We start from the raw sequence: 17938 nt of genomic DNA, 5'->3' as shown, positions 1-17938 counted from the left end.
GACCTCTTCTCAGCAGATCAGGAAGCTCAGTGGCCACTCCTGCTAGAATGTGTCTTAGAGTAAGTACAGCAGATATTTAAGAGCTCTGAGATGATGAGCAGCGTGTTTGGACTTGGAGGAATAGCTGTGTGGCCTCCATTGTGGCTGTTCCAAGGTTTTAGGGGGTTTTGATAGCATTCCAGATACTTGAGGGCATCAAATTAAGTGAATTCTGGAAAATGAGCATTTGGTGTAGAAATCTTTTGAAGTCAGGAATTCTTATTACTTTCAAGTCAGTACAGCAATGCTAATGAGGTATTTCAGAAGAGGAGCTCCGCTGGTTGTGTTTTGATGATTAGTTGGGACATGCTAGCAATTAGTACTGTTCATTTCCATTAAATTAATGTGCTAATGCACTCTTTTTTCTAAAGTAGTTTAACTATATAATATGTTTGTGATTAATTTTACATAGTAAAGCTTCCAAACGCACATAAACATCAACTTAGACCGAGTAGAGGCCAAATTCACAGAAGCCTAAAATCTTGAATCAGAATAGTTTAGGGATTTTTTAAAAATAAAATTACAGCAGCAAAAGATCTCTAAGCAGAGCCTTCATAGCAAAGGAGAAGACGACGTGAACAGGCGTGTTGAGACTAATAGGGAAAGAAGGCTTCCCGAGAAAACAGTGGTTTCTTGCTTAGAGAACCTTGTAAGGGAGAGTGGGTCCTTGGGTACCCTGTCAGCCAAGGCCCCGTGACCACAGAGATGCCCAGGAGGGAGCCCAGATGAGACCAGCTGATGGGGCCATGGGCTGGGCAGCAGCCAGGTTCTTTCCCACGAAGGCACCGAGGAGGCTTAAGCCACATAATAATAGTCCACCCACCGAGGAGGGCGCCAAGCCTGGGCTTGCTGGGTTGTTTTATTTACTTGAAGACATTTTTTCTGCTCTACATGTACCAAGATAGCACAGTTGATTGTGCCATGCCTTCCTCTCCTACCCCCCACCTTGTAGTTGCGGAGAAAAACACTCTGGAATTTAGTCTGTACCCAGTTAGGGAGAACAGAGAATGTGGGACGCGGGTGACAAAAGGTGAATGTGCTCTAGAGAGTTCAGAGCCCTCACCAGAACTCAGGTCCCATTTGATAAGGATGTCACAGGGCGGACAGATGGAAGCCCAAGGCGCTGCTTGTCCTGAGTGCACTTGCGGGGTTGGGGCCCAGCCCTGCTGAGGACTGGAGGGGCGTCGGGGGTCGGAGCGGGCTGAGGAGACTGGCTCCACACACATTAGTGGTTGGGTTTGCAAGCCAAGCCTTGGTGAAGAGGGCACTCCAGCCTGCCCTTCGTGTGCAGTACTGACCCTGCAGCCCCTTGGAGGCAGAGGCGGTTTCTGCTGTGTCAGAAAAAACAGCATCTCCGCCACCAGGTGGCTTCTGCTCTGGGGCTTCCCTGGTGGCTCAGCTGGTAAAGAATCTACCTGACATGCAGGAGACCCTGATTCACTCCTGGGTCAGGAAGATCCCCTGGGGAAGGGACCCACTGCTCTAGACAGGCGTGACGTGTATCAGGTGAGTGAACGTGTATGTAACAGTTTCAGGTCACGAAAAAGGACGTGAATAAAACAGAACAGATTGACGTGAGTGACCAAGGGGCTCCTTTAGATGAAGTTGTCAGAAAGGTTATTTCCCATGAGGGGAATCTCTCAGACCTGGAAGATAAGGAAAGGCCAGTCCTGTGGTGACTGGTGAGGGAATAGCCAATGAGAAAACTCTTGAGTCAGGCACAAGCTTCAGTATGTGAAAAACACACTGCCACGTGACTAAAGAGAGGTGGCTGATGGGAGTGCCCCGGGCAGAAGGGGAGTGACAGGGGATGAGGACGGAGAGCTTGGTAGTGACATAAAGCTCTCAGGGTTGGACGCCACCCTGAATGTGATGCAGAGCCAGTGGAGGGTTGAGAGTGCCAGGGTCACTCCGGCTGAAGTTTAGAGAAAGGGCTTCAAGGTGACAAGCCCAGAAGTACTGAGGAGGCTCTCACGGTGGTCTCAGGTGGACAGGGAGAGGGAGCTGTGGGCAGAGTCAGGGCAGGGACAGCCCTGATGGTTAGAGTCATTGTGAAATTGGGAGGGAGGAGGGCAGGGTGGCTCCCATTTGCAGTGAGTGAATGGTGGGGCCTTGTCCTGAGGTGTGGACTTGTGGAAGGAACACGCTGGAAGTAGTGGGTGGGACAGGATGAGCACAAGTGCAAATTGAGAGAGTCCTCTTTGGGCTACATTGAACTCGAGGGCCCATAAGAGTGGCGAGGTCAGGTGCCAGGTCTGAAGGGCATTGAGTCATAAATGGGATTTACAGTTAAGGGCCTGGATGAACTCATCTGGACAGAGTGTGTGGCAAGGGAGCAGGATGGGGGAGTGAACTCTGAGGCCTCCCCACACCTGGAGGTTGAGCTTCTTAGAAGGAGTCAGCTAGTGTAGCCCCCTAGGGAGGAGACTGTGGTCAGCCATGTCATGAGGAAATTGCTTCTGGAGGGAGCAGTTGATTGTCATGTGCTGCTGAGAGTTGAGCTAAAATGAGCCTAGAAGAGTAACCACTGGACACCATGGGAAGTGAAAGTGTTAGTCACTCAGTCGTGTCTGACTCTTTGTGACCCCATGAGCCTGTCAGGCTCTGCTGTCCGTGGAATTCTCCAGGTAAGAATACTGGAGTGGGTTGCCATTTCCTTCTCCAGGGGATCTTCCTGACCCAGGGATTGAACCCAGGTCTCCTGCATTGCAGGCAGATTCTTTACCGTCTGAGCCACCAGGGAAGCCTGGACAACATGGAGGCCATCAGCAACCTTGACAAGAGTAATTTAATCTGCGCCGTGGAGATAGAAGCCCTGTCAGATTGGGTTGAGGAGTCCATGGGAAATGGAGAAGGGGAATCAGGGAGTGTGACAACTCTTTGGAGCGATTTTCTTATAAAGGGGAGCTGGAAACCATGGTGCTGGCTGGAGAGAGCTATGGCGTCGAGGAAAAGCCAGCTGGTTTACTAGGGGAGATGACAGAAGACAAGGGGTGAGAGGGGGAGGTGGGGTCGTAAATTTGGAGAAATGACTTGGGGTGGGTGATGGTTTCACCCTGTCCCCCCGGCGTGTGCAGGGCTCCACATCCCCCCCTAAAGTGCACACCTGGCCATGCAGGAGTCCCTGGGCCTGCAGAGCTGGTGGAGTGCCTAGAGCCGGTTCTCCGCAGTCACGGAGAGCGAATATGGGCTGATTGGCTGCTCCTTGGGTCATTCATTCATTCCACGAGCAAACACCTCTGAGCCCGCTCTGGCCCAGGTGTGGTTCCGGCCCTGCAGACCCCATGCACAGCAGCCTGTCTCCACAGGAGAGTGCTTTCTGCCCATGGGATAGGGGTGGGAGCTGGGGGGCACTGGCCAGCCACCTGCTGGAGGCCCCCCGCCCCGAGGAGCAGCCCTGAGGCAGATATGCTGTTTCCTCGAAGGGGGATTTGAACCTGTTTCCAGGAGGAAGGTGGTGTGTGATTTCTTTGAGAAGGAGGAAGTGGGGTGCAGGAAAGGAGACATGAGTCAAGGTTGCAGCGGCAAAGCCTGTGGGGAGGGGTGGGGGGCTGAGCTGGAAGCCCCAGGCTGCCACAGCCCACCCCCGGCGGCTGAGTGAGTTAGGGATCAGGGGCGGCTGCATTTCTCCAGGTAAGTGACCTTCAGTCCCCATGAAGAGGGGCCCTGGGCCTGAGTGAGGCTCATCATGAGTGTGGTACTCTGGGCCCAGGACTGTGGGGGTGAGGACCCAGATGGCCTTCCCTGTGCAGTTTTAAGAACCTGGACTTGGTTCAAGCGTCCTGTTGCAGCCTCAGACAAGTCATTTAGCTTGCCATGCCTGCTTCTTCATCAGAAAAAAAATGAGATTTGATTGCTGTACGTCATAATGATCTAGTCTGGTTAGAATGAAGTTACCAACCCAGCAACCGCCACCTCCTGTATTGACAGACAACCTGTGTGAGCCCTGGGGCCAAAGACCTTGGGTTCAAATTCTGGTTCCGTTTCTAGCTGTGGGATCTTGAGTTGGAGACTCTGGGCCTCAGTTTACTTATCCATGCAATGGGGTTAATACTGACACCTGCGTTCTGAGGTGTCCAGTGACGGAACCTGTATAATTGCTGAGAAGAGTGGCTGGGTGCCAGCTGCTGTCAGGACGAAGCCTGCAGACGTCCCCGCTGTATCTGCACCTGCACAATGGTTGTGTCTTGTCTCCGCAGTTCCGCCTGGTGGTGAAGACAGCCCTGAAGCTGCTGCTGGTCTTTGTGGAATACTCGGAGTCCAATGCACCTCTCCTGATTCAGGCCATCTCTGCCGTGGACACAAAAAGGGGTGAGTGATCCCTACCTGCTATGTCATCCAAGTAAAAGTGTCTCATATAAGATTTCCACTTTTTGTTTCCATGTTCAAAGCAGAATTAAGAAGGAACAGAATTTCCTTTGTGTGGACTCTGACATCAGGAAACAAATGTTTCAGGATGCATATGTATAAAGATTAGGTGAAGGAGGGAACAGTGAAAGAAAAGCACCCCTGACCCAGGCAGGACAGGTCAGACTCCAGCTTATCTTTATGCTCTGTCTTCAACCCCCACAACTGAACACACAGAACCAGCTTGTTCTCCTCTTTTCCCATCCTGTCGGGGTCACTTTGGCTCCTTCCTCTCTTCCCCTCCCTCCCACCTGCTTTATTGGCTCTCACCCCACAGTGTTCCTTGAACATTCTTGCATCTTCTTCACCATCTCTCACCAGGTATCCTTTGCCTCCCTGAAATGCTACCTGCCTCTCTGTTATTGGAGGATTCTTCTAAAGCACAAATTTGGTCACATCATTTTCCATCTGAAACCTGCCAGTGGCTTCCCAGTGCCCACAGGGTTAGGACTGACCCTTCAGCATCCAGTCCCTGTTTAACCGCCACCCCCACCTCCCACCCAGCCTGCACCAGGCCCACCCTACCTTGGATCAGATGAGCATATTCTTTCAAAGCCCCGTGTGCCCCTCATCTCTGCTGTGTTGTTATCATTGCCCATTCTCTCAGGAGTGTGTGTCCTGCTAGACGGTGGGGTGCCTGTCGGCTCTGGGTGTCCCGGCACCTGGCTTACCCATAGCAGGAAGGCCTACTGCCGGCCGGCACACCTGATGACAAATGAGCTTTGGATTTGGTTTATGGCATGACATGCTGTGTCTCCTTTAATATTGTGAAGTCTGATTCTGAAGTGGGTTTTTGTTTTGTTTTATTCTTTTAAACAGCTTCCCTGGTAGCTTGGATGGTAAAGAATCTGCCTGCAATGCAGGAGACCAGTGTTCAATCCCTGGGTCAGAAAGATCCCCTAGAGAAGGGCATGGCAACCCACTCCAGTATTCTTGCCTGGAGAATCCCATGGACAGAGGAGCCTGGTGGGCTACAGTCCATGCAGTTGCAAAGAGTCGGAGATGACTGAGTGACTAACAAATAGGTTTTGTTCCTCAGTAGGACATTTTTATTAATATTTTCATCCCCACAAAGACTCTAACAAGAACAAAAACTTGTTAACATTAATTATTTTCTTTTTATAATGGAAATACTCTGTAGAAAATTTGGAAAAAACAGTGTAAAGAAGACCATAAAAATTTACCTGTAGTCTCACCAGATAGACAGAATCGCTGTTAACATGTTGGTGTATGGTTGTATGTATGTATGGACACACATGTTTATGTACAAGTCAGCTCAGGGACAACTGACGAAAAGAAATGAGAGGCCTATGTAGCCTTCTCTGATTCAAACCACTTGTGTCTCTGACTCAGTGTTGTTCAGAGACCCACATTCAGGACTGAATGCAAAGATAAAAGAAAGCAGCTTCCTAGTTGCTGTGAAAGTTTGAATATAAGTTAATGAAAGTCATCCAGGACCATGAACTGGGCTTCTGCACATTTCCCACACACTCACAGGCAGATGTCAGTCCCCAGCATGGTGGAGTGCAGGAGGGAGGCAACTCCAGGCCTGCGTGTGCATGTACCGCAGAGACAGTCCTAGTGTGTGATCAGGGGCTGTGAGTCTGGAAGGCTGATGGCAGATTGGGGCAGGTTTTTCTGCCCAGGCTTGTTGCCATCTGAAACATGAGCATGAAGACCCTCACGGCCTAAAGCACATCACGGGGACCCCTTGAGGATCCTAATGAAGGCTCCCAATGACTCAGAAGCCAGGGTGGGCTTTCCCAAGGCCAGTCCAGGGCTGAGGGTCAAAGGTGGATGTTTGGGAAGAGAGTGAAGCTGATCCTTTCATTCCTCCTTGGAAGAAGATTCATGCTGTATTCTCCAACTCTTTGAGTTACTTTAGGATAACTAGCAGATTCTTCATTTTCCTATCCTAAATTTCAGGTAACCCTTGGGCCCTTGTCATGTGGGCCGTGTTAAAGCAGACAACCTTCTTATGACCTTGAGGTTCTCACTTGACTTCACTGGTTTGGGAGCTCAGAGCGTCCTTCCTCATGTATATCTCATGGAGAGACCATTTGGGGTAAAGGAGTGATCCTGAAAGCAGCCAACCCCAAAGTATCCACCTGCAGGCCCAGCTGTACACTCAGCTGTACTCTCTCCCCCAAGACAAAGCGATGGCCGCTCTTTCCCAATTTGTAAAAATAAAGTCATAACAGTGAATGGATTGTTTTCTCAACCTCATGGTTTTCCAATGAAATTTCTTAGGCTTTTGGCAAGTATTGTCATCTGGCTGCTACTGAGCACTAGCAGCTGAGAACAAAAAGGATCAACACTGATGGAAAAACTCAGCCATAGCTTATCATGTGTGGTTCAGTCGCATATTTGTCTATGACATGTGTGGTCTTGGCCATGACATTATAACACATATATATAACACCATCCTATATTACTGCTAGTAAAACTGTTCCTGAACTTTGTGCTGGAATTGCACACATAAATATGTCATGCTGTTCTGCGGAGGGAAGCATGACTTGCAGGTGTGTTTCCACCTGGCAGGTTGAGAAGCTGCTCTCCAGTCCCTCTGGACTGGAGCAAGCGAGTAGGTAGACATGCCAGAGGTGACCAAGGGCCAGCTGAGTACGTCCATTTCTACACAAGTTTATAAATCCACCATAAATGTGACTCCTCAAGGTGGTTTTGGACTCATTCTTTTGGAGGCTAGGGTGGAGAATGGGCATGTTAATGTGCATACCTTTTTAGTAGAAAGGAATTCTTTTGGGTGATGAGAAATGGTAGGTTTAAAGAATCAGCAAGGAAAGTCAACAAGTGAGCCACAAGTTCTCAGAAATTACTAGCAAATGAAGTTGTCCAAGAACAAATTCCTCTGATTGCTGTATAAACAGCGCATCCCACACATGGGTTAATGGGAAAGGTTCATTGGTGAGCATGGATGGACAGATTGCTGTTCTGCCAACAGTGGGCCAGTTAGGGAGCAGCAATAAAAGCTGAGGGATTTAGGTGTATCATAGGGACTAGTAAATATGTATGAATTAATGAAAAGTAAAAGGGCCCCATTTGATCGTGGCAGTTGGCACTTCGGCTCAGGTGCTAGAATGAAACCATGGATTTGAGTTAGTCTCTAAGGCATGGCTCAGGGTCATACCTGTCTGTGCAGACTGCTGGCACGTCTTCTCCTTTGCATGTGTCTTCAAGTCACTTTCCCTTCCTAGTGGACAGGGCCAGGCAGGAAGAGAGAATGGCAGTAAGCAGTCACGGAAGCCCATGGGAAGGTTTTGCTTTGTCATTCTGCCATCATCAAAGACTTCTTCACTCTAGTGATTAGCAGGAAACTGGTCGAGAACCCCCTGCTCCCCTGGGCAGGGTGCCCCTCCCTCTGACTGTTTGGGTTTCCCTCCCAGACAGAGGGTGGGGGTAAGTGACCAGATGGGGTACCTTATTTTGAAATTTCAGTCATAAATCTTGAGTCCTGCTAATTTGGGTTCAGCACTGCTTTTGAAGGGGTGCAATTTTTCATTTGAATGTGAGGTGATGAGATATGACATAATTTTTAAACATGTGTCTCACACATGATTAACGGGGTTGGGGAGGTGGGTGGAGAATCCAGACATCCTTTCCAGCCATCTTGTCTCTGACTTCTGCTCAAGGGTACGTTGCTCTGTGAAGACTGCACAGAGCATGGCGGAGGTCAGAGTGCACAGAACTCAAGCTGTTTCCATGGTTATCTGGAGCAGAAGCGTATTCGTTAAGTGTTCATCTGTCACAGTGAAAGACATGGAACACAGCTCTGGGACCTTGTGTTTGAGTGTTAGACCAACTTGCATACAAGGCGTCATGCAAAATATTTTATTTTCTTTGGGGTTTAATACAGAGACTTGGAAGAGAGTAAGAGGACAGGAGTATTGAGCAGTTTATCCTGTGCTTACTAATTCTGGGTTGAGAGCAGGGTGATGTGGTTTGCTGGGAGGAGGGGGCCTGGCCAGGAAGCCTGCAGGGCAGGCCTGGGGGGCAGCATGGGCGTCCCCTGCCCACCACCTCCTCTCAGTGACAGCTACTGCTGGCCAAGTGCCTGTCACACAACAGACACCGTTCTAAGTGTTTTTCAAAATTCATTTGTTTAACAAATATTTAGGGCTTCCCTGTGGCTCAGAGGGTAAAGCGTCTGTCTGCAATGCAGGAGACCTGGGTTTGATTCCTGGGTTGGGAAGATCCCCTGGAGAAGGAAATGGCAACCCACTCCAGTACCCTTGCCTGGAAAATCCCATGGACAGAGAAGCTTGGTAGACTGCAGTCCATGGGGTCGCAAAGAAATATTTAAATGCCAATCATGTGCCTTCGAACTTCAGAGAGAAACCAGGCTGTCATAGATCCTATACTCACTCCAGTGCTGGAGGTGGAGTTGGAGAGAGATGGACAGTGATGATGAAGGAAGTGACCATCTCCTGATGTTCTGCATCAGCACTCAGGAGGGGCAACAAAGCACCTTATCTCTGGGACACCTCACAGTCAGCCGCTAGGGTAGATGTTATCTCACCAGTTCACATGCCTCCCCCGAGCCTCTGTTCATTCCACTACTCTGTTCAACTTTGTTCTCTGTTATGTGAAGGGGGAAGGTCGTGTGGTTTATGGTCTAACACAGGGCCACCCCCTACCCACACATGTTATTTGCTCAGTCATGTCCAACTCTGTGACCCCATGGACTGTAACCTCTGTCCATGGGATTCTCCAGGCAAGAATACTGGAGTGGGTGGCCGTTGCCTTCTCCAGGGGATCTTCCTGAGTCAGGGGTTGAACCTGGGTCTTCTGCATTGCAGACAGATTCCTTACCATCTGAGCCACCAGGGAAGCCCCAGGGAAAGTGTTAGTTGCTACCCACACATACACACACGAAACCCCATATGGAGCAGTGAAGGTGTGGATGGAGGGGGGCACTGAACTGGACCATTTAGTTCTGACAGACGGGCTCCTGGGACAGCTACAACTGCTGGTGCTTGATGAAGGCCAGTTGGAGCCCTGACAAGGTATTTGTGTTGAACTAGAAGGTGTCCTCACCTTACCCTTCATTCTTCTAAAAATTTCCTATTTTCTGGTCCCCAAACAGTCAAAGGATAGTGAACATGTATCCCCATAGTGTCTGATTACATGCAAATTTCCAGACTCAAGAAATCCTTAAATGATAAAAAGGGAATCAGATATTATAACTGAAGAACACTTTTTGTGTATATCTTTTTTAAACTTTTTTATTTATTTTGGCTGTGCTGGACCTTCATTGCTGTGTGGGCTTTTCTCTAGTGACGGGGAGTGGGGCTACTCTCTAGTTGTGGTGCATGGGCTTCTCATTGAGGTGGCTTTTCTTGTTGGGGAGCATGGGTTCTAGGACGTGAGGGCTTCAGTACTTGCGGCACATAGACTCAGTAGTTGTGGTTCCTGGGCTTAGTTGCTCTGTGGCCTGTGGGATCTTTCCAGACCAGGGATCAAGTCAAATCCATGTCTCCTGCATTGGCAGGTGGATTCTTTACCACTGAGTCACCAGAGGAGCCCCGAATATGTTTTTTATTAAATGAAGCCCCTGTTTGAGTGCTTTCATTATAATGGATAAAGTGGTGCATAGATACGTGTGTCTGCATAAGAGAGAGAAAGAGACAGGGGATAGACCATTCACCTCTCTCTCTCTGGGGTGCTTGCCATTGCTTCCTTCCTCTCCTTCCACAGGCCCCATTTGACATCTTTGGCTCCAAATTAAGCAACCAAGAAGCATTTTGGGGCCTCTGAGTCCCACTGGGAATTATTTGCATCAGTGCTGTCTTTCTTAGACAGGCTTTTCTTTACCCATGTAGAACTCATGTTTTCATGTTTTGTACTGAGGTTGGGTGTGTGAGTGACAGAAGTTGCCCTTTCATAAGCACAAGCAGAGGCATTTAGAACACTTGAACTACCCTTAGACAATGAGACCTACTGACCACATTGATTATCTTGAGGACAGAAATGGTTACTTCGCTGGGCTATGAAGAAGAGGTGTGGACGTCAAGATAATTTGATGATAAATATCAGCAAGAAGATAATTCAGCAGTTAGCACTCAAAGGATCGTGCTTTTGTGTTCAGAGTAACAAAGGGTCATAGAAGCTTAGTCATAGATTTCTAGTTTGGACTAACTGAGCAACTAGCCCAAAAGAAAAGGCATTTTTTTCCCTTGCTGAGATCACCAACAGACCTGTACATGAAATTTTATCTGTGTGTTTCATGTAGTACAGTAGGTGCCTCATCCTTTTTAAATTCTCCTGTCCTGTCTCCTTACTGTGTGCAGTGAACTCTCTGGTTCTTTAAAAACTACCCCAGTTTAAACCCACCCTGTGCCCTCTCAGAGATCCCCATTCACTAGTCAGCAGACATTTTATTGAGCACCTACTATGTGCCGGGCACTCTGCCAAGGGCAGAGAGACAAGACAGATGCCATCACTTCCCTGGGGGAGCTTTTGTTCACAAGACCAGGAAATCAGCTCTGACATAACCCATCCAAGAATCAGCATTTGAAACCCCACTGGTTTCAGGTTATTTCCGAATTTACTTTTATCAGCAAAAATAGGCAATATCCCTTTGAGATCTTTATAGGGAAACCAGGAAAGAGCTGCGTGTTCCACACCACCTTGCCAAGGGCAAGGCAGCACTTCACCGCAGATGTTTATCCCCAGTGTAGGAAATCATGTCAGGGTGTGTGTCCCCTTTGTGGCCTTGGCCTTGGCTCGGTGATCCTGAACATGCAGGGTTTTCCTGCCCTCCCTGGAGCCGTGGGACAACCTCCATGAGCTTCCACCGCCAGTCTCACTGAGGAGTCACTTCTTGCACCAAACCCTCCTCAACCATCTCACTTCAAAAGACAGACCTCCCTTGTTGAGTGACAGGCGTGGCTAAGCGCTTTGCCTTCTAATTGCTTTTACCCTGTGCTGACATGTGTTCTGTGTTTGTGCCTGACTGTTCCGTTTGACTGTAGACCTTTTGAGGACCACCTTCTAGAGACCCAATTCCTTGTACCTGGTTGATGCCTAAATAGTATTTGTGACTTGATAGAATAGAGATAATATACTTCTGTTCTGGAAATGTTTGCTAGACGGACGTTTCACTGTTACTGTTTTGAGTCCTTTGCTTGAGTGACTGTAAAGCTCTCCTGAATCCTCTTTCCTTGCAGGAGATGGACACACACAGAGAGTACTTCCAGAACATTTCCATACTCGGAGAGTAAAATGCATGGTCTATAAAAGCTGCATATAATTGGATTTTTTAAACAATTGCCTATTTAGTATAAAGGGGACTTTTCAAGCAAACTAATAGGCATCCTACATGAGGAATATACATTTTCAAGTAGACAAGGATGACACAGCATATCATCACCTCGTTGGAAGGATGTACAGAGTCATGCTTTGAAATTTGGTGAAAGGCATTACTGTCATTGGGTGATGAGTCTGGATAAACTGTGATGTGAGTTGGATAAGGAGTCCTGAATTGCTGTTTCTCATGATTTTTGCTTTATTCATAGGAGTCACACCCTGGTCCAATATCATGGAAATCCTGGAGGAGAAGGATGGGGTCGACACAGAATTGCTGGTTTACGCTATGACTTTAGTGAACAAGGTTGGTTGATGTTTGTTGTGGGTTGAATTATGTCTCCCGCAAAAGACATTGAAGTCCTGACCCCAGAGCCAGTGAATGTGATCTTATTTGGAAATGGGATTTTTGCAGATGAGGTCATTAGGGTGGGTCCTAATCCAGTAGGACTGGTGACCTTATAAGAAGAGGAAGGAAGAGACACACAGAGGGGAGACAGCGTACACACTCGTCCATGAGGAAGGCGGCCTTTGAAGGCAGCACTGGAGGTTGTAGTGATGCATCTGCCAGCCGAGGACCACCAAGGATGCTGAGGATTGCCAGCAGCCAGCCCCAGATGAGGCAAGGAAGGGCCCTCCCCTAGGGCCTTCAGGGGTAGCACGGCCCAGCCGATACCTTTTTTATCTTTCCAAAACCAGGCTTTTCATTTTTGAAGGTCTGCCATGTTTCTGGTGGGTGCTGATGGTCACCTTTCACACTTGCGCCAGGTTGTCTGTGCAGCCAGCGAACAGTGTGGCCATCAGCAGACCAGGCCAGAGAGGTCCCCTGGGGCGGCTCTGTCCGGCTGCTGGTCCTGAAAGCTTCTTGCTCCAGTTCATCTGCAGTGACCTTGCCCTCCAACTCCCAGATCTTCGTGCTGAGCCTGCCGCAGCACCAAGGCAGAACAGCCAGGACTGAAGCACGGGGCTTTAATGATGTTCCCTCCGTCTAGCCCGTGAAGGTGCTTGCCTTCATCGAGGTCCCACAACATGGCTCAGCCAACCTTACCCCCAGAAGCACAGAGGGATCCATCTGGAGAGACAGTCAGTGTTCAGACAGTGTCTGTGGCCCATGTAATTGGTCTTCAGCTTACAGTTTACCAAGTTTCATACCTAATTTCAGTCATTGTAAGCCACTAAGTTTGTGGTACTTTGTTATGGCAGCCCAAGGGAACTAGTACATGTGAAAACCTAAAATTTGCCCTCTGAAGAAGCCCACACCATGTACACCCCCCATGCTGGTGGCTAGAACACGCTTCAGCATGCCTCTTCATTAGAGGAGACCCTTCATACACACGCATGGTGTGTGTGCCTGTGGGCTGGTGTTCATACATGTGAAGGCCCGAGTTGTCTGCAAAGTTTCTAGACTTTAGTTTTTCTAATGAAACCAGAAAGAGGGTAGCAAGACTTTTATGGCTACTTTTCCTATCAAGATGTCCCCTTAACATTTTTCCTTAAGAATGTAGATGAACAAGTTTTACTCATTTTTTTCCACTTAGCTGACCAGGGACAGCCCACTCTCAGGACTGGGGTTCCCTCGGTGTCCTGGCCCTTCCTTATTAATAACTGAGGGAAGGTGGGATGGTTATCTTCACCCCAAACCCCAGACAGCACATCAGCCACCCTAAGGCCCTGCCTTTATACTTCCCAGGGTGCCAGGTACAAGCTTAAGGACCAACTGCAGTGATGGTTAGTTCTTCAGAAAGGACTGAGAATCTCTTCCTGAAATACGTTTGGAGAAATATGAACTGAGAAATATGAATTGGTAGAAAGCAAAGTAATTATGAGAAGTAATTCTGCTAGATATCAAGATATTGTGTAAACTTGAGGGATTAAAACAACGTGGTCCTGACTTTTTCCTTGGCAGATGGCTGAAGCAGAGAGGCTGGAAACAGACCTCAATGTACATGCAATGCACCCTGTAATTGAAATCCATAGGGGATGGTCAGCGTCGTTTATGACAGAGAGAGGTTTTGCTAAGTGGAAATAAACGAAAACATGCTTTGACTGTACAGCAAAATAAATTTCTGAAAGATTGAAAAGTTCAATGTAACACACCAGACTGTATAAAAAGAAGAAACAGAGGTGAAGATCAATTGGTCTCTTGTCAGTGAAGGTTCGTCTAATAATATAACCAGTCAAAAATATTCCAAAGAAAAGGACTTAAATACTTCACTGTATTAAACTATAAAAGGTCATATTTACAAGATGAAAACCACCAATAAAAACTAAAGGCAAGTGGCAAACTTGGAATTCGTTTCCAAAAATTGGGCAGAAAAGGGTACAATCCTAAATCCATTAGGTTGGCACAAAAATTCATTCGGATTATTCCTTAAGCTGGTCTGGAAAACACAAACAAACTTTTTGGCCAACCCAGTAGTAGGACCCCAGTCGACAAATGAATGACATTAACCCTACTAAGCTTGAAAGAAATATGTAGTTAAACAGCAAGCCATTTTCTCCAGGTTACATGGGCAGTGATTGCTTTTTAATGAAATGCCAGTTGTTGATGAGGTCATGGGAAATTTCCTACAGTCCTGGTGGGAAATGGACACCCCTTTTCTGGTTGATAATCCTAAGAATTTGTTTTTGATTTTCAAATCTCTTTGTGAGTTGATTTAGAATGAAATTTGAAAGCAATTTTCTGTTGGTTTTTTAAAATGAAGGTCATCTATTTCCTGTCATTTTCAGTCACTGACCTTGTACTGGAAAACACTGAATACAGCAAAAAAAAAAAAAAAAATTGCATTTCACTCTTGGGCGGTGTGTTCACTTAGTGGTGGAGGCCTTGCTTGGTTCAGTAATGACCCCGGCGGCAGCCATGTGACTTGAGCTTCTGCTGCCAATCGCTGGCCAGGACCCAGTGCGTGTCGCTCTCCTTGGCACCACATGGCCTCCAGCATCCAGGAATTCCTCGCTTACTCTTTCTCTTCTGGCGGTTCCATCCCATATTTGTTAGTCCTGGCCCAAGGGAAGGTTCCAAGGACACGATTCCAGGTGCCATCCTTTCCTCAGAAAGACCAGCAGGCACCCATACTGGGTTTGTTTGTTTTTGCTGAATTTTAGTCACATTGATCATTCCAGTGAGTAACGTCCTCTGAGACCCGAAACATCATCATGCGTTGACGTGCTAATGTGGGTCTGGAAAAAATGCTGAAATTGGGGAAATTGTATTGCTTTTCTAACTTTTCTTTCAACAAAATGGAAGAGGGCCTAACAATATGGAACTCAAAACATTAACATTTTTATGACAAAATAAGGGTACAAAATCCTAGCCTGCTCAGGGCTCTGAGACTGAAGTCTAGTCCCTTGGTTAAACAGACACATTAATGAGGGGTTTCCAAGATCCGGACTAATCTCCCCTGAATTCTTCCCCTCCCCTCCATGTCATCACTAGATTGAGCGAGCATCGGGAACGAACCGTTTCTCACCCTGCAAGCTGAAGTTGTGTGCTGTCCTGTCCCAATCCAGCTGCAGTTCTCTCAGTGGGCCTCCCCCACTTTGGGAGCTCAGATATTGATCACCTTGTAGAATCAGATGAGGCAGGTGGGGACATAAATAACAAGAGGTGTCACTGTGGGGCTGGCTTGGAGCGTTTAGGGAAGGTGACACCAGGGAGCCCTGAGGAGGGAAGTTATTCTAGTGGAGCCCAGGGGGGTGAGTAACCTGATGGGATTCACACTGAGTGTTTGTTTTTAGATTTGACTATGTGGCTTTTTAAGTTATCATACAGTAAAATTAACTCTTTTCTTTGGGTATTTATCTGTGGAAGGTCTAAAACATATAAAGTCATGGATAACCTTCACAATTAGCATATAGAACAGCTCCATGTCTCCCCAAAAATCTCACACTCATGTTATCTTTTTATAGTGCCATCCTGACCCCCTACTCATGTCCCTGACAACCACAGATTTATTCTCTAGCACTGCAGTTCTATTATTTCCAAAGTGGGACCCATACAGGGTGTAACTGTTTGAGGCTGACTTCCCTCACTCAGCACAGTGCCTTAGAGATTCATCTGTGTCACTAGGTGTATTAATAGTTCGCTCCTCTTCACTGCTGCGTCATGTTCCGTTGTGTAAATACACCACCATTTGTTATCTCATCATCCACTGAAGGAAATTTGGGTGTCCACAGCTTTTGACTTTCACAAATGCTCCTGCTGCAGTGAATACTTGTGTATAGGCTTTCGCTACCCTGGTTTTAACCCTCAAGAAGAATTTGATGGAATAAGTGAAAACCCAGGGAAAGGAAAAGAGAATGTTTGCTAAGACAGAGATTTCTCCTTTGAGAGGGGCTGTAAAGATTTACTTGTCACAAATCCTGGCAAGGCAAGGTCTGAGAGAAACCAGGGAAGGGGGTCCCTAGTGTTGTCTGAGAGTGGAGGTGTCAAGAGACATTTGCTCACAGAGTTTTCTGGAGTGGCTGCCACCATTGCCAGAAGTAGGCACGTTGGCCATGAGTGTCAGGGTAGACATCGGAAGACAGGGCCCAGGAGGGGTGAGAGCATGGCAGAGTTTGTGGAACATGTTAGAGAATCCGCTGAAAATAGGCGAGTGTGTGTTTTTGGGCTGCACAGCCCCCTCCCTGTGCGGACAGAGAGACAAGCCATCTTTGATTGTGGTCGGAGGCCAGCTCCCCTACGGCCACACGTGAGAGGGGGTGGCATCTGGATGTCCTCAAGCCTGCATTTTCACCGATAGATGACATGATCACTTCTCAATACCCTCAGTTCTGCGCCTCTTACTGAGCAAGGACTCCCTGAGTCTGGTTCTATGGATCTAATGGTTTAATTTTTTAACAGTAATCCCCCTACTACCCCATCATGGTCAGGCTTGCAAAGGCAATGGGGATTAGTTCTAGGAATTTAACCCCCTGGAATGAAAGAATCTCGATTGACTCTCTGCAGGGAAGAAAAGGGAAGAAGAAAGGAGGGGACCTGGATGCTGAGGAGACAGCAGAGGCCTCTCTCTGTGCCCATCCTACCCCCGCCCCCACCCTGCACTACTGTGTAGAAAGTTTGGGACCTAACACTGTCAGCTCACCTGTGATGGGCAGTCAGCAGTTAGTCAGGGCACCTCTGGTCATTAGCCCTGCCCTGGCCTTTATGTCACCATTTCCCTCTTTCTCATCTTTTATTTATTTACTATTTATTTGGCTTATTTGGGCGCTTCCTTGTTGGCTCAAACAGTAAAGAATCTGCCTGCTATGCAGAAAACCTGGGTTTGATCCCTGAGTTGGGAAGATTCCCCTGGAGAAGGGAATGGCAACCCACTCCAGTATTCTTACCTGGAGAATTCCATTTACAGAGGAGCCTGGTGGGATACAGTCTGTGGAGTCGCAAAGAGTCGGACACGACTGAGTAATTAACACTTGCTCGCTTGCTCATTTATTTGGCAGTGCTGTGTCATCTTTGCCGTGTGCAGGCTTCTCTTCTGTGGCACACGGCTTATTTGCACTGCAGCATGTGGGATCTTCCTTCCCAACCAGGGATCAAACCCTCATCTCCTGCATTGGAAGGTGGATTGGTAACCACTGGACAACCAGGGAGGTTCCTCCCTCCCTTCATCTTTTAACAAGTTCTAGAGTTTTCAGTAAAAGAAAAGATGGACTTGTTCTGATGAGAAGGTTCTTTGGATGGGTATGTACTTTTTAGGTTAGGTCAGTGGACTGCTGTCTGCTAACCCAGTGGCGACTGCCTTGCCTGGCACCTGCAGACACCCACATATGCTTGCACACTTGGTCACTTTGGTGTGAGCACCTGTTTATTTATCACAGCTCCTGACTGGTTCACAGCCTTCCATTCATGTCCTTGCTGGGGCTCCTGATGGATTAAGCTGTTGCATTGCAGCTATTTTTCTTTAGTTTCTGTTCTCAATGGCAGTGAGCTGTATCCTCTTCATTCAGTATAGAAGGGAAATAGCCATTACTTGGGTTAGGAGCAGAGATATTTCTTTCCAATATTAATAACCTCAAAATAGAAGTGTTAAAAGAAGTTGGTACCATGAGATGATCCTTAAGAAAATATTGGTCTTTTTCCTTTCAAGGCAAGTCACCATGTTTAGAATAATTTTGAAATGCAATAATAGTGAAATAAACAGGGAATGAAGCTCTGTGTCTGAAATTCGAA

At 47.5% G+C, this 17938-nt stretch overlaps 1 protein-coding gene across 9 annotated transcripts in view; it reads left to right on the top strand.

The window, feature by feature from the left end:
- Positions 1–17938, top strand: part of FHOD3 (formin homology 2 domain containing 3) — a 502620-nt gene that overhangs the window by 313105 nt on the left and 171577 nt on the right. For all 9 annotated transcript variants that reach the window (XM_043888946.1, XM_043888942.1, XM_043888941.1 and 6 more), the window contains exons 7-8: positions 4239–4350; positions 11982–12076. In XM_043888946.1, the coding sequence (XP_043744881.1) occupies positions 4239–4350; positions 11982–12076 (207 nt within the window). The remainder of the gene's footprint in view (positions 1–4238; positions 4351–11981; positions 12077–17938) is intronic.

This window comes from Cervus elaphus, chromosome 27, assembly GCF_910594005.1.
Source record: "Cervus elaphus chromosome 27, mCerEla1.1, whole genome shotgun sequence".
Taxonomy (NCBI): domain Eukaryota; kingdom Metazoa; phylum Chordata; class Mammalia; order Artiodactyla; family Cervidae; genus Cervus; species Cervus elaphus.
Note: the sequence above shows the minus strand (reverse complement) of the source record. Positions and strands in the feature narration are given on the sequence as shown.